We start from the raw sequence: 15,657 nt of genomic DNA on the forward strand, positions 1-15,657 counted from the left end.
TATATATTCAGTACATAGAATAAGTTACATGATTTGACATCACATAATTTGATAAATAAGCTATTTATCATCTTTTGGTTTAATTTTTCATAGGGATTTTGGAGTCAAATCTAAGTATATGACTATAGGCGAATAGTTTTAAAGGTTTTCTCCTTGAGAGACCTAAGCAGTTATTTTAACCATTTTTGCCTCTATAGAAGAGACGCTCAAACCGCCAAGTTAAACGGAAAAAATATACAGAGGATCTGGATATAAAGATCACAGATGATGAAGAAGAAGAAGAAGTAGATGTAACTGGTCCAATCAAAACTGAGCCTATCCTGCCTGAGCCAGTGCAGGAACCAGATGGCGAGACTTTGCCTTCCATGCAGTTCTTTGTGGTAAGCTGAGAACTTAAGCAATTTGAGACCTTTGTCTTGCTGCTCACAATCTCTGTTGACTGACTGCATCTTTTGCTACAGGAGAATCCCAGTGAAGAAGATGCAGCCATTGTAGACAAAGTGCTTTCTATGCGTATTGTGAAGAAGGAGGTGAGGCCTCTATTTTTAATGTCAGCCCATAATGCTGCAGTTACAGGCTGTATGTAATGAGCACCTTTGGATGTCAGGCTATATTGCTACAGTGTAGTTACAAGAGATGGTGGAGAAAAGTTAGGTGGAAAGTAGGAACTGTCTTATTGCCACTTCTTTCGCTTATTTGTTTAAACTGGAAAAGGGCTTATTTTCTCCAGCTGTCAAGCCTCCAGCATTGAAATACCAGATTAAGTTCTTTAATCCCTTAGTCAGTAATATGTTCTGGGAGCATTGGTATGAAGCTCTACCGTGTGTGTTAAAATGAAAAGTTCTCTTTGACAAATAAGTTTAGTAACTGTAATTTCTTTCTTCTCAGCTTCCTTCTGGACAATATACTGAAGCAGAAGAATTCTTTGTCAAGTACAAGAACTAGTATGTGATCTGTGCAAAAAAGCTTTTCACCCCAAATTCCTCAGGGTTCTAAAAAGTTCTCCTGTATAGTCTATCCTGGGTGGGAATGTGTCCCTTTTTTTATAGTCTCCTCGCCTGTTTTTGGTGAGGAAAATGTATATTCAGAGAGAAGCTCAGGAATTGACTCTTTATATTTACCTGCAGAAAGGTGGGGTGAGGATGGTTCCTGACAAAATCCCTTGTAAAATCCTCTTTACGTTAGTCTTAAGATTAAGACCTTGCTACTCAGAGTGTGATCCGTGGACCAGCAGAGTTAGCATCAGTTGGGTGCCTGTTAGAAATGTGAACTTTCAAGCCTACCCTAGACCAGGTGGTTTGTGTGCAAAATCAAGTTTAAGAAGTACTGACCTAAGAGACTGTCTCCCCATTGAAGCACATAGTCTTATGTCTGCTTCTGGCTAATCCCCACATCTCAGACACTAGCTGACCAATTCCCCTTTCTCACACTGTGACTGGCTATTTCCATCCCCTTTAGCTCCTATCTACATTGTGAGTGGGCTACCATCTCCCAACTAGAGAAGGATAAGAGGATCCATCAAAAACTAAAGCGCTTCAAAACCAAAATGGCTCAGATGAGACACTTCTTCCATGAGGTAATTAGGAATAGGTATTGCCTATCATTTATTTCATAGAAGCATAAATTACTGGGGTTATCAACCTTGACTGATTCTTCAAAAGACTCATAGTTGCTTTGTATATATGGGTATAAAGTGTTCATTTTGATCGTTGGACTTTTCTTACTTAATTGCCCCAGGCTTTGTTTTACCAGGTCTAAATATGGTATTTTTATAAGTTTTAGGGTACTTGGAAATTGAGTTTTTTGATATTCATGAAGTATTTTCAGAACAGATGGTAAACTGACCTCTGGTCCACTTGCGGCATTCTTCTCCCTCTAATGTCAGTCTTCAGCAGTTGATGGTATCTGTAGACAGAAGCAACCATATCATTAAGAGAGAACATTTATTTTCTCAAATTTCTAATCCAGTATAACTAGAAATAGTGATAAAGGAGCTTTAATACACCATACCCAGTGTTACTACTAGTTAAGTACTGGAACATCTGGAAGGGTCTCTTGAGCTGTATTTTAACTCTCGATTTTGCTTTGAAAGCTTTGTATGCATATACCTTTCCCAAAATGGGATTTTTCATTACTGAGTGCCTTGAGAAGAAGAATTCTTTCTCAAAGCTTCTTAAGACCTAAAGAGGAGGACTTCCCTGGTGGCACAGTGGTTAAGAATCCACCTGCCAGTGCAGGGGACACGGGTTTGAACCCTGGTCCGGGAAGATCCCACATGCTGTGGAGCGACTAAGCCCGTGCGCCACAACTACTGAGCTTGCACTCTAGAGCCCATGTGCCACAACTGCTGAGCCTGCGTGCCACAACTACTGAGCCCACACACCACAACTACTGAAGCCCGCACACCTAGAGCCCGTGCTCTGCAACAAGAGAAGCCACTGCAGTGAGAAGCCCGTGCACCGCAACGAAGAGTAGCCCCCGCTGGCTACAACTAGAGAAAGCTCACGTGCAGCAACAAAGACCCAATGCAGCCAAAAAATAAATAAATTTATTTAAAAAAAAAAAACCTAAAGAGGAGCTAGTAAGAAAGAGTGAAAGAAGGAATAATGTATAGCTTCAGCAAAAAAACCCAGCTGTGGCCAAATACATCTGAAAAAACTATATCACCAGGTTTACCAATAAATGAGTTATTTTCCACATCACTTGGAGAGGGCAAGTCGGGCCATGTAGATTTTATAATATCTTTTTATATGAAAATAATGATAATTGTGTCGTGGGGGTTTCTTTGTTTTTTGGTCTATGTTCTTTTAAAGCCTAATTTGAGAAATGTATGATGAAACTAATCCCATTCCAGTTGGTATTAGATATATAATTTGTGACCCTTGAGCCAAGCTCTGCTAACTGGCTTGTATGCCAGTTTTGCCTTTATAGGTAGGCCATTTAACCAAATCAATTATTCATTTATTCATTGTTTATTATGTGCTAGTCACTATGGTAAGCAAATCACACATGGTCTGTGTTCTCATGTAGCTCACTGTCTAATGGGGAGAGAGAGAGATTTAAAAATAATTCAAATTGTGGTAAGTGCCAGGAAAGAAAGAGCACAGGAAGACCTAATAAAAAAATGCCTACTTTGGATAATCAGTGAAGACTTCACTGAGAATTGAATTATAAATGCGTTAGCAAGACCATGAACACATGTAAATAGTATCCCTGGCATGGGAAATAGCAATATATGAAAGCCCTGAGACAGGATGAGGAACTGAAAGGACAGTGGGATTGATGTACGATAGACAGTGAGTGGCCCGAAATGAGATCAGAAATTTAGGCAAGCAGGTGCTTATAGACCTTTTAGTTTTGTTTTTATTCTAAGTGCAAAGAGGGAAACCACTGGACTATTTAAAACAGGTGAAAAGCACATCCAATTTCCTTTTTTTTTTTTTTTGCGGTACGCGGGCCTCTCACTGTTGTGGCCTCTCCCATTGCAGAGCACAGGCTCCGGACGCGCAGGCTCAGCGGCCATGGCTCACGGGCCTAGCCGCCCCGCGGCATGTGGGATCTTCCCAGACTGGGGCACAAACCCGTGTCCCCTGCATCAGCAGGCAGACTCTCAACCACTGCGCCACCAGGGAAGCCCCAATTTTCATTTTTAAAAGATCATCTAGGGTTTCCCTGGTGGCGCAGTGGTTAAGAATCTCCCCGCCAACACAGGGGACACGGGTTCGAGCCCTGGTTCGGGAAGATCCCACATGCTGCAGAGCAACAGAGCCCGTGCACCACAACTACTGAGCCGGCGCTCTAGAGCCTGCGCTCTGCAACAAGAGAAGCCACCACAATGAGAAGCCCGCGCACCACAACGAAGAGTAGCCCCCGCTTGCCACAACTAGAGAAAGACTGCACAGCAACGAAGACCCAACACAGCCATAAATAAATAAATAAATAAATAAATAAAATTTATTAAAAAAAGATCATCTAGACTTTGGATTGGAGAAGAGTAAGCATGAAAGTAGGATGAGCAGTAAAGAGGCTGTTGAAGTTTTCTAGATGAGAAATTAAGGCTTATAGCAGAGTGCTTTCAGTGGTTAGAGAGAATGTATAGATTTGAGTTTACTTTAAAGTAGAATTGACAGGTTTTGGTGCGACGGCTTATATAGATAGGTTTCTGGTCTGAGCAAATGGCTTGAGGTAGAGTCATTTATTAAAGAATGGAAGATTTTAGAAGCAACTGATTTGGGGAAAATCAAGATTTTAGTTTAGACCATGTTAAGCTTAAAATTCTGTAACACATTTCTATCAAGGAGATAGATATACAAATCTGGGTTTTTTAGGCTGCAGTTTAACTTTGGAATGTATCAGCATATACATAATTATTAAAGCCTTAATAATGAATAGAGTCACCCTGGGGAAAGTTCTATACTTTCTAATAGTTCTGTACTTTTAAAAATTTCTTTCTATAAGGCAATGGATGTAAGCCCAGGGCCAATCCTTAAGCAATTCTCACAAATTTAGAGGACCAGGTGAAGAAGGGACTGTTTGCCAGAGTGGTAGGAGAAAGATTAGGAAAAAGATATGTCACAAAAATCAGGGGGAAAGTGTCTTAAGAAAGAAAGAGTTTTTTCCTTAAGGTTTCTTGGAGATCTTTCTTTGAAGCCTTGGGTTATTTATCTTGGGATACCACCCAAAGTTGGATACCAGTGACTTAGGAAAAAAGAGCCAGTGAAGGTGACTGAGAATTGGCCAAAACAAAAAGTGAAACCAAAATAAAGGCTACCGAAGAGAATATGGTGTCTCAGAAAAGCCTAGGGAAGAGAGTGCTTTGGGGAGAGAATAATGAATTGTTTAATACTTTGTATAGGTAAATTAAGGTGAGTACAGAAACGTTTCCATTATGTTTGGCAATTTGGAGATCATTAATAACCTCGACAAGAGTAGTTTCATTGTGTGATGGAAGTAGAAAGAAGAGTGGAATGGGTGGACAAATAAGTGAAGGAGGTGATGAAATGGAGGTACTGTGTGTTTAAAACTCTTGGAAAAGTTTGGGTATGAAGCAGAACAAAAGAATAGTTGGAGGGGGATGTAGAGTCAGGGAGGTCTTTTTAAGACGTGAAGTTGCCTGGTTGGAGAACTAAGATCCCACATACCGCAACTAAGCCCATGCTCTCTAGAGCCTACGCACTGCAACTAGAGAGACTGCGTGCCGCAACTAGAGAGCCCACATGCCGCGACTAGAGAGCCTGTGTGCCGCAACTAGAGAAGACTGTGTGCCACAATGAAGAGCCCACGCACTGCAATGAAGACCCAGCGCAGCCAAAATAAATAAATTAATTAATTAAAGAAAAGATGAGAAATAGTCAAGCATGGTTGTATGTTATGGGCATGCTCCAGTAGAGAGAGATTCCTAAGAAGGCAAGAAGGAATGGAATCCAAAGCATATATGGAGAGAATGGCCTCTGTTAGGGAGCAGTGACACTTTATCTGGTAACAGGCAAGAGGATAGATGCAAATACAGGTAAGTGTGTAGGATGTGGTATTATGAAAATGGGGAACTCCCTTCTTTTCTCTTAATAAATTTTGAAGTAGGGTTATCAGCTAAAGGTTGCATGGAGGAGTGTTTCCTGGACAGTGATCTTTTGGTCTTATTGTTTGATTTCATAATTCCTCTAGGATGAAGAGCCCTTCAACCCAGACTATGTAGAGGTGGATAGGATATTGGATGAGTCTCACAGCATTGACAAGGACAATGGGGAGGTGAGTTGGGGCGTGGAGGAACATGAAAGGCCTCTTAAAGATTTCTGCCTGTCTGCTTGCCCATCCTTTATTTTTCAGATATGGCTGAAAAATTTCTTGGACTGAAAAGGTACTTTTGAATTTTTCTGAGAGATACTTAGAATGATACTGGGAAGGTAAAGGAGAACAGAGAGAGGCTAAAACGAAAGATTCTCAAATATCTGGGAGCTGTTTTACAAAGACTCATTAACCTTGGCCTCATTTTCTCACAGATTTTATATGGGAGACCCTTGACCTTCAGTTGGGGGTGAGAGGTGGGGATGGAGAAAGGGATACTTTACGAATCTCCAAATTTGTGAATATAAAAATACTTGCATAGACTCATAGCTTTCTTCATGTTGTTGAGAATTATTTCCTGTACTTAGCATCAGTTAAATGCATTTTCATTTGTCACTAAAACAGATACACTGCATTTGTGTCAGTACCTTTAAACAAATGTGAGGTCCTATTCCCACAGGTTCAGATTCAGTACATCTAGGGTGGGATCCAGAGATCTGTATTTTTAAGTTGGTTCTCCAAGGGCTTCTCATGCATAGTTTGATTTGGGAACCACAGCACTAAAGCTTTCTTAGATTGGGTAGCTGATTTTAGATATGTTAAAACACTAGGTGATATGTTTTTATTAATCACTTTTTTTCATTTTCCAAATAAGAGTTGTATAGATCTAAGCCACCAGTGAATTCAGCGTTGCTCTCATTTAAATTTACTTAGGCCATGACCCGCCTTTTTGTTAGAACTCTTCTCACTTCAAGTCATAGTTGTTGGTTTAACTTTGCAGGGCCACATTTCATCCAGTTGTCCTCACTTCAGTCACTGCTTACAGAGTGGGTAGCAGAGCCTTGTTAAGACATCGGTGCTGGATGGTGGGCTGGGCTCACTCACAAGCTAAATGACTTGCTCCCATATATCATCTGTACAGGGCCTAAGAGGCAAAGTCTTCCCTCTGTAAAATTCCCAGTTTATTTTACAAGCCTTCAGCGTTTCTCAGATAGAACCTTAGATATCCAAGGCCCGTTACAATTGAGTGTCTTTAAATCCTAAGAAGAATGCCTCAGAAAACATATCTTCTGCTTTTGGGGTTAGGGGTGGGAATTACTGCTTATTGTTCATTTGTGGGAGGTGAGAGTGGAATGGACCAGTTATTAGTCAGGACAGGTTAGCTACTGTTAAATTATTCTCATCGCTTTCAGGATCTCAGCCTTCCCAGCCTTGAAAATCTTATGCTCTCTATCACTATACTTACACCTTCATCTTCCAAAAGTAATTGGACTTTGATTAGGCTCCTCTGGAATGTATTGGGACCAGTATGACAGATGAAAGTGTTTTAGTACCCTGGTACTGTAATTTATGTTCCCAGTATTGGATAAAAACGTTATGTTTGCCCATTTCCCCCTCCTCTCCAAAATGAGTTTGTCATCCTTATTACGTTACCCAATAGTGGAAATAAATATTATAATAAATATTAAAGTCCTTGGAAGAGTAAGGGTGCCGGAAATATGTGACGTGGACAAATGTCTTTATGTAGAAAGTGACCTGAGTCACTACAGTAAAGAAAAAGGTCAAAGAGAAATTACATTAATTCTAGGTATTCCTTGATCTATATCTCTATTGAGACACATATCTTCATACTTCTTGCTGGCTGTTTTAAGGGGTATTCTATGAGTTGATAATTAGAGATTTCCTGGTGATTACACTAGGCCCAGTCTAATTCTTCTCGATTCATATAAACCAAATATGGAAATGCAGTCCGGTCCGTGATCAGTCATCTTGAGTAGTGAGAATAGGAGCCATATTACCACTGGTCACTGCCCCGTCCCGTGCACTAGAATGCCTACATAGAGCATAGCACCATAGTTGGAGCTTCAGCATTTCCCCTTCCTCTTCACTCTTAGCTCTCTTCGGGGATACCTCTTGCAGTTATCTCCTAGCTTCCTGGGGCTCGCAAGAAAATCTCTTTACCACCATATGGCTGCTCTTTGAAATAGCATCTGCGCTGAGAGCTCCAGGAGCTCAGAAGCCCAGTGATTTCAGTCCTGCTCTGCTCCTATGGATTTAACCTGTTCTTTGCTTCTACAGTAGCCTGGCTTCTACTGTATCAAATTTGGTGCCAGGAGGATAGTATGAAACAGGGCTACCATATCTTTTAATTCAATAATTAACAATAATTAATTCAGTTCAACAATTCAATTTCAATCTAATTGAACACAATAAAGGATTTTTTTTGTTTGTATAATCTGCTTGGTTGATGAGCCTAATGTTTCAGTGCTTAGTGTTCTAGATAGTGCTAGGTAGAAATTTCACTTTCAGATTCTGATAAATTGTCTGGAAACAGGATCAGAGCCATAAATAGTAGAGTGCATCAGCAGGTGAGCCTCTGTCTGGTGTTTTCAGCCTGACTTTTTTGGCACCTTTTTAGATATTGACACTTTGTGATCTGATTCTTTAGTCAAATTCTTATCTTTTAATCACGGCAGAGAACACAGAATCGTTCGTTTCATTAAGGCTTTGGCTTTTTTCTCTCTTAGCCTGTAATTTACTACTTGGTAAAATGGTGCTCTCTGCCCTATGAGGATAGTACATGGGAGCTAAAAGAGGATGTTGATGAGGGCAAGATTCGAGAATTTAAACGGATCCAGTCAAGGCACCCAGAACTCAAAAGGGTGGTAAGTATATCTGCATTTAGATTGTAAAGTCCATATAGGCAATGATTTAATTTTCTTTGTTTTAGCTTTTTATTATGGAAATTTTCAAACATATATAAAAGTTGAAGAAGTAGTATAATGTACCCGTCACCCAACTTTAACAATGAACACATAGCCAATCTTGTTTCACATATTTCTCTACCTACTCATTTCCCCATTTCCCAGATTATTTTAAAATAAATCTCAGATTCCTTCATTTTATGTGTAACATTTCAGTGTTTATGTCTAAAAGATAAATAGTACCATTGTTACACTTGAAAAAATTTAACCATCCCTAAATATCATCAAGTAAGCAATCACTGTATTTCCCTGATTATCTTCTAACTTTTGTTAAATTGTTTGAATTAAATTCTAAGTAAGGTCTATATATTGCTATTAGTTAATATATATCTCGTATATATCTTTCTTAATTATAGTTTCCCCTTGATCTCCTCTCCCTCCTTTGCAATTTTCTCTTGAAGAAACCAGGTGATTGTTCTCTGGGGTTTTCCATAGTCAGTTTGCCAGTTACATTCCCCTTGGTACCTTTTCTGTCCCTTATATTTCACATAAATAGTTAGATGTAGAGCAGTAATGTCTGTTAGAACTTTTTATAGCCGTTCTGTCCAATACAGTAGCCACCAGCCACATTTCAAATGCTTAGTAGTCACATGTGGCTAAAGGCAGATATAAAACATTTTCTATCATTGTAGACAGTTCCATTAGATAACACTGTTCTAGAGGCTGCATCAGGTTGGGGAGGGAGACCACTAAATCCACTTTATAGATGGTTCTGATAGGTTGTCTTTTGTGATATCAGCCATTTTTGTTCATTGTTGAGATCCATTCTTTCAAGAGTTTTAAATGGTGATTCTGTCATTTCTTCATTTATTAGACAGAATCTTCTGTAAAAAGAAATACGTTTCACCTACTGTTTGGTTATCCTAAGGTACAGATGGTATAGGAATGGAGGATAAATGCTTTATTTATTTACCTTATCCTTTATTTCCCAGTTTCAAAATAATGAAGTACTTCCTTAGCACCCTCCAAAAGTGATCAGTGGGCTTTTTCTCTTTCCTTCTTCCTCTTTTTTTTTTAAAAGTGTCATTATGGACTCATGAGTTTGAATATATTTAACATGGTAATGTTTTTGAATTGACTTCAACTATTAGAACTACCTAGTAAGTTTACCTAATTTCGTTAGTGTCTCCATGCCATTTATTCAAATTTTCTATTTTTTTAGAATCGTCCACAAGCAAGTGCCTGGAAGAAGTTGGAGTTGTCACATGAGTATAAAAACAGAAACCAATTAAGGGAATATCAGTTGGAAGGGGTCAATTGGCTGCTCTTTAATTGGTATAACAGGTAAAGAAAAGAATAGGACCATAACATATAGGATTAGTCTGAGATTATTTTTATTTATTTTCTGTTGAAACAGTTTCTTTTTAAGTACTTTTTAAAAAGATGGTCTCTTTTGACTTGCTTTTCTTTTTCTGTGATGAATCTGCAGGCAGAACTGCATCCTGGCTGATGAGATGGGATTGGGCAAAACCATTCAGTCCATTGCCTTCTTACAGGAGGTATATAATGTGGGCATCCATGGCCCCTTCCTGGTCATTGCCCCACTGTCCACAATTACTAACTGGGAGAGAGAATTCAACACATGGACAGAGATGAACACTATTGTGTACCATGGCAGTCTGGCCAGCCGGCAGATGATTCAGCAGTATGAAATGTACTGCAAAGATTCACGGGTGAGTTGTATGTAATACTAGTATTATGGTTTAGAGAGTAGGCCAAGGTACCTGGTATTTTAGAGGCTTTTATATGAATCAAAGACTTTTATTGAGACTCTCTGTGATTTAAGGCAAAATTTTTGTTTAGATTGTGCAGGGCATTTTTTTTTACTTCGCTCTTTTTATCCAATGGACATTTTAATCCAGTGGAAATTCTGACTTTATTTATGAATACATATATTTAAAATAGAGTTTTATCAGCATTGATGTTTTCATCAAGAAAGAATTTTCCAGAATGAAATTCATTTAGCTACTTTATTAATTCCTTGATCCATATGGTGGTGAACGTAAGCCATGTCCTTTCTTTTTTTTTTTTTTTTTTTTTTTTGCAGTACGCGGGCCTCTCCTGCTGCGGAGCACAGGCTCCGGACGTGCAGGCTCAGCGGCCATGGCTCACGGGCCCAGCCGCTCTGCGGCATGTGCCATCTTCCCGGACCGGGGCACGAACCCGTGTCCCCTGCATCGGCAGGCGGACTCTCAACCACTGTGCCACCAGGGAAGCCCCATCTTTTCTTAACATTGAATTTTATGAGACTTTTTTTCCTACCATTAGTTTCCTGTGGTTTTTATTTCTACCAAACCAAATTTATTCAAGTCGTATTTTGTTGCTCTTAATTTTGCTAAGATAATTGGATTCTTCTGTCCACTTTTTAGATAGTAACCAATATTATCACATACTACATTAGCTATTTCACTTTTAGTTTTATCTTGTATGTTTCAGCAGCACTCAACATTTGTGGATTTTAGTGTTTACCAACAGAAGGTGTAGGGCTGAAATACATGAGGTAGGCATGCAGCAGAGTCAAAAATGTCCAGCTTCATTCAGTGAAGTCTCATTTTCCCAAGAAGCTGAGTGTGCTGAGGAAGCAGCGTATCTTAGACTCAGTGATTTGGCACTGTTTATCAGGAAGATGAACAGTGGCAGAGGTGGGTGGTGGTGCAGTTGGTATTTCCTATTAAGCCTGCCTGAATATGAAAAACGGATGTGTGATTCGGAAGAGCATCTCCTTTAGGTACATTTTAGGCCTTTTCTGACTTTATTGCCTTCATGCTTAGGGGCGCCTCATCCCGGGTGCATACAAGTTTGATGCCCTGATCACCACTTTTGAGATGATTTTGTCAGACTGTCCCGAGCTTCGTGAGATTGAATGGCGTTGTGTCATCATTGATGAAGCCCATCGACTAAAGAACCGTAATTGCAAGCTGCTTGATAGTCTCAAGCACATGGACCTGGTGAGTTCCTCTCACTGACTTGTGGGCAGAAACACCTGGAATTAAAGAAATCCTAATTCCCTGTGGAATTAATATAACCTTAATTTAGCAGAGAAGAAAAGAATCAGAGTCTTGGTATTGGGTGGTGGGTATGGCCTGTGGGAATGGTAACCTGAAAGTCATAAAATTCATATAAATTTTAGAGTTGGTAGTTGATTGTAGGTTAACGGTTCTCAACTGGGTGGAGAGGTTGGGTATTACATTAGTTACCTATTGCTGCATAACAAAATATCCAAAAACTTAGTGGCTTAAAACAACTATGTTTTTCATGATTCTCTAGCTCAGCAACTTAGTCTGGGCTTGGTGAGCCCATTCTTTTGGTGGTCTTCCCTGGAGTCAGTAATGCAGCTGTAGCTGACAATTGGTGCTGGTTGTTGCCTGGGTCATCTTCCACATGGCCCGTCACCCGCTGTGGGCCAGACTTTGCTTCTGTACATGATAGAGTCAGGGCAGTGTTCCAAGAGGGTAAAGGTGGAAGCTGCAAGGCCTTTGAGGCATAGGCTCTGAAACTCACATGATATCACTTCTGCTACATTCTCTTTGTCAGAGCAAGTTACAAGGCAAGCCCATGTTCAAGGGGTGAACCTTGATAGGAGGAACTACCGAAAATTATTGGCCATATTTAATCCAGCACAGGTACATTCTTCAGAGGGGGCCATGTTAGGATGCCTGTGGGGAGTTGAGTGCGGAGAGGCATATTTAATTGGAAAAAACGTATTCTGAATATTTCTTTATTGGCTTATATATTTAAGATAAATTAATATGTTAAATAATATCAAGGGTTTTCTTGAATATTTTATCGAAAGAGGGAGCAAGTAAAAGAAAAGTTAAGAGAGTAGTCTGGTCCATTCCCATAATTTTACAGTTAAAGAAATGAAAGCTAAAGTTATATACTTGATAGAAAACCCTAGAAGTCCTTCTGAGTTTTATCATTCTTCTGTGTTCTCCATTTCTAGGAGCACAAAGTGCTACTCACAGGAACACCATTGCAAAATACTGTGGAGGAGCTGTTTAGCCTGCTTCATTTCTTGGAACCTTCACAGTTTCCGTCAGAATCAGAGTTCCTCAAGGACTTTGGGGATCTCAAGACAGAGGAACAGGTAGGAAGTCTGTCTAATGCGGTACTAACCCAGGACAAAAAAAGGTGAAGTTTGTACTAGGCAGATATCTACCGTCTTAGATATCACGGGCTGTTCTGAACTCCATGTATGTAACCTTGTGCCTACATCGTTTGTGGCATTGTCCAAAATCTACTTTTCTCAGATACTGGAAAAGTCTCATTGTATTTCTCCATGTTTCCACCTAATGTGAGAATGTTTGTCCTCATGTTAGTGATTTCTTTTTTCTCTGTATTGGGCACAGGTTCAAAAGCTACAGGCCATTCTCAAGCCAATGATGCTGAGAAGACTCAAAGAGGATGTTGAAAAGAACCTGGCACCTAAGCAGGAAACCATTATTGAAGTAGAGCTGACCAACATTCAGAAGAAATACTATCGGGCTATTTTGGAGAAGAATTTCTCCTTTCTTTCCAAAGGGGCAGGCCATACTAACATGCCTAATCTACTCAATACAATGATGGAGTTGCGCAAATGCTGCAACCACCCATATCTCATCAATGGTGAGGGAATTCCTGGAAAACACCTACATTTCTGTGTTACCTTGTTTACTTTCTAAGTGATATTCCTCAGGAACAATGTATGCATTGACTGATCCATCCTAATTTGGGAATAGAGGAGATTTCTCCTTTTAAAACAATTCTCATTTGGAAGTCTTCCTGTAGTTCTTTCTACCCCTTTGATCCTGCATAATCTCCAAAGTTAAAAAGGATTTGCTGTTTAGAATTTCATGAATAAGAACTCAAGTCATGCTGTTCTGTCTTCAGTGGTACTCCATTTTGCTGTTTGTGTTTTGGATGCCAGCAGGGTGGTAATAGTGGTTTGCATATACTATTCTGGTCCTTGTCCACATACTTACATATATTTTACCCAGTTCTTAAGCCTGACTTACAAGGAATGTTTTGTATGAATAAAATTGAGGATGACTTAGGATTTTGGGGGTGCTGAAATTCTGTGTGTAACATTGATATCAAGTCAGATTACCTTTTTTTCTTCGCTTCCTTGTCTCAGTTAAATAAACTGCAGCCTTAGTATGTTTCTCTGGATCTCACCATCAGGTTTGATTTTTCTTTTGGCAGGTGCAGAAGAAAAAATCCTAACAGAATTTCGAGAAGCTTGCCATATCATACCTCATGACTTCCACTTGCAGGCAATGGTTCGTTCAGCTGGCAAATTGGTTCTTATTGACAAGTTACTTCCGAAACTTAAAGCTGGTGGCCATAAGGTTCTGATCTTCTCCCAGATGGTACGCTGCCTAGATATCCTAGAGGATTATCTAATCCAGAGGAGGTAAGAAAAGAGTCATTCTTCACCTTGTGTTTACTATATACTCATAAGGCTGCAAAGAGTAGGAGGGCCTGGGTTTAATTAAAGTCGACCAGGACTGGGATAAGAGAAGTGTTTAAGACTCTCACTCTCCACTTTCTGATAAAGTTTTTGGTGAACTAGAGATATAGAGGTACTGATATTAATCCCAGTCTGCTTTTTTGTTCTCTTTTTCTGCTTAGCTGATTAAACTTTCTTTTCTGTGATTCCCATACAGGTACTTGTATGAGCGTATCGATGGGCGAGTTAGAGGCAACCTTCGGCAGGCTGCTATTGACCGCTTCAGCAAGCCTGACTCAGACCGATTTGTCTTTTTGCTATGCACCCGGGCTGGTGGACTTGGAATTAATCTCACAGCTGCTGATACTTGCATCATCTTTGATTCAGATTGGAATCCGCAAAATGACCTGCAGGTAAAGGAAATCATTGTCTTGGGGACTAACACATAACCTGGGAGGTTTTGCAACAGGATCAGGATCTTAGAAAGTCTTGTCTTTTAGAGAGTATAGAATTGTTAGTTAGGTTACCAAACTTGTTCTGTAAAGGGCCAGATAGTAAATATTTTAGGCTTTGTAAATCAGACAGCCTCTGTTGTAACTACTCACCTCTGCTCTTGTACCACAAAAGCAGCTATAGACAATATGTAAATAAATGGGTAGAGCTGTGTTTCAGCAAAAACTTTATTCACAGAAACAGGTGACTAGGATTTGCTGACCCCTGGTCTAGATGATGGGGCAATAATTTCATCTTGTAGTTGACTTTTGATTTTGAGTTGATTTCATGGCTGCTTTATAGATGGAAATCGGTATTTTGAATCCTTCTCCCCCCACCCCCTCTAATGTTATGTTTTTTGTTTTTTTTAATTAATTTATTTTATTTATTTGGCTGCATCAGGTCTTAGTTGCAGCACGCGGGATCTTTGTAGAGGCGTGTGGGCTTCTCTCTAGTTGTGGCACACGGGCTCCAGAGCGCAAGGGCTTAGTTGCCCTGTGGCATGTGGGATCTTAGTTCCCCAACCAGGGATCGGACCCGCGTCCCCTGCATTGGAAGGGGGATTCTTAACCACTGGACCACCAGGGAAGTCCCTCTAATGTTATGTTATCTTTGCCCTTCCTTCCACCAGGCCCAAGCACGGTGTCATCGAATTGGGCAGAGTAAAGCTGTGAAGGTGTACCGTCTCATCACTCGTAATTCTTATGAGAGAGAGATGTTTGATAAGGCTAGCCTCAAGTTGGGATTGGATAAAGCTGTGCTTCAGTCCATGAGTGGTCGGGATGGCAACATTACTGGAGTGAGTCTTCTTAATCTCTAGCTATACTTGTAACAGGTCATAGTGATGGAGGGAGACAAAAGCTATTTTTGCGTAGGATCCTGACCTCTCATTTGGGTTCTCAATTATTGTTTCTTAAAATATAATAAAATGTCATGATATGGTTAGATAATATTCTCTTGTAGTTTTTTCACCTTTCTGTTGGATTTTGTAGATCCAGCAGTTCTCCAAGAAGGAGATTGAAGATCTCTTACGGAAAGGAGCATATGCAGCCATAATGGAGGAAGATGATGAGGGCTCCAAGTTTTGTGAAGAGGACATTGACCAGATCTTGTTAAGACGAACCACTACCATCACCATTGAATCTGAGGGAAAGGGTTCTACGTTTGCCAAGGTATGTTCTGTCGGTG

The 15,657-nt window shown here is 40.0% G+C and overlaps 1 protein-coding gene across 6 annotated transcripts in view; it reads left to right on the forward strand.

Moving 5' to 3' along the window:
* CHD8 (chromodomain helicase DNA binding protein 8) overlaps window positions 1-15,657 on the forward strand; it is a 55,421-nt gene that overhangs the window by 26,621 nt on the left and 13,143 nt on the right. For all 6 annotated transcript variants that reach the window (XM_027083667.1, XM_027083663.1, XM_027083666.1 and 3 more), the window contains exons 6-20: window positions 198-380; window positions 462-530; window positions 889-944; window positions 1,459-1,576; window positions 5,665-5,748; window positions 8,313-8,450; window positions 9,712-9,833; window positions 9,979-10,222; window positions 11,321-11,497; window positions 12,493-12,636; window positions 12,899-13,154; window positions 13,731-13,941; window positions 14,195-14,390; window positions 15,101-15,268; window positions 15,462-15,641. In XM_027083667.1, the coding sequence (XP_026939468.1) occupies window positions 198-380; window positions 462-530; window positions 889-944; window positions 1,459-1,576; window positions 5,665-5,748; window positions 8,313-8,450; window positions 9,712-9,833; window positions 9,979-10,222; window positions 11,321-11,497; window positions 12,493-12,636; window positions 12,899-13,154; window positions 13,731-13,941; window positions 14,195-14,390; window positions 15,101-15,268; window positions 15,462-15,641 (2,346 nt within the window). The remainder of the gene's footprint in view (window positions 1-197; window positions 381-461; window positions 531-888; window positions 945-1,458; window positions 1,577-5,664; window positions 5,749-8,312; window positions 8,451-9,711; window positions 9,834-9,978; window positions 10,223-11,320; window positions 11,498-12,492; window positions 12,637-12,898; window positions 13,155-13,730; window positions 13,942-14,194; window positions 14,391-15,100; window positions 15,269-15,461; window positions 15,642-15,657) is intronic.

The sequence above is a fragment of the Aethalodelphis obliquidens genome, unplaced genomic scaffold, assembly GCF_003676395.1.
Source record: "Aethalodelphis obliquidens isolate GAN/ISIS:26980383/991018 unplaced genomic scaffold, ASM367639v1 scaffold51, whole genome shotgun sequence".
NCBI classification, from domain to species: domain Eukaryota; kingdom Metazoa; phylum Chordata; class Mammalia; order Artiodactyla; family Delphinidae; genus Aethalodelphis; species Aethalodelphis obliquidens.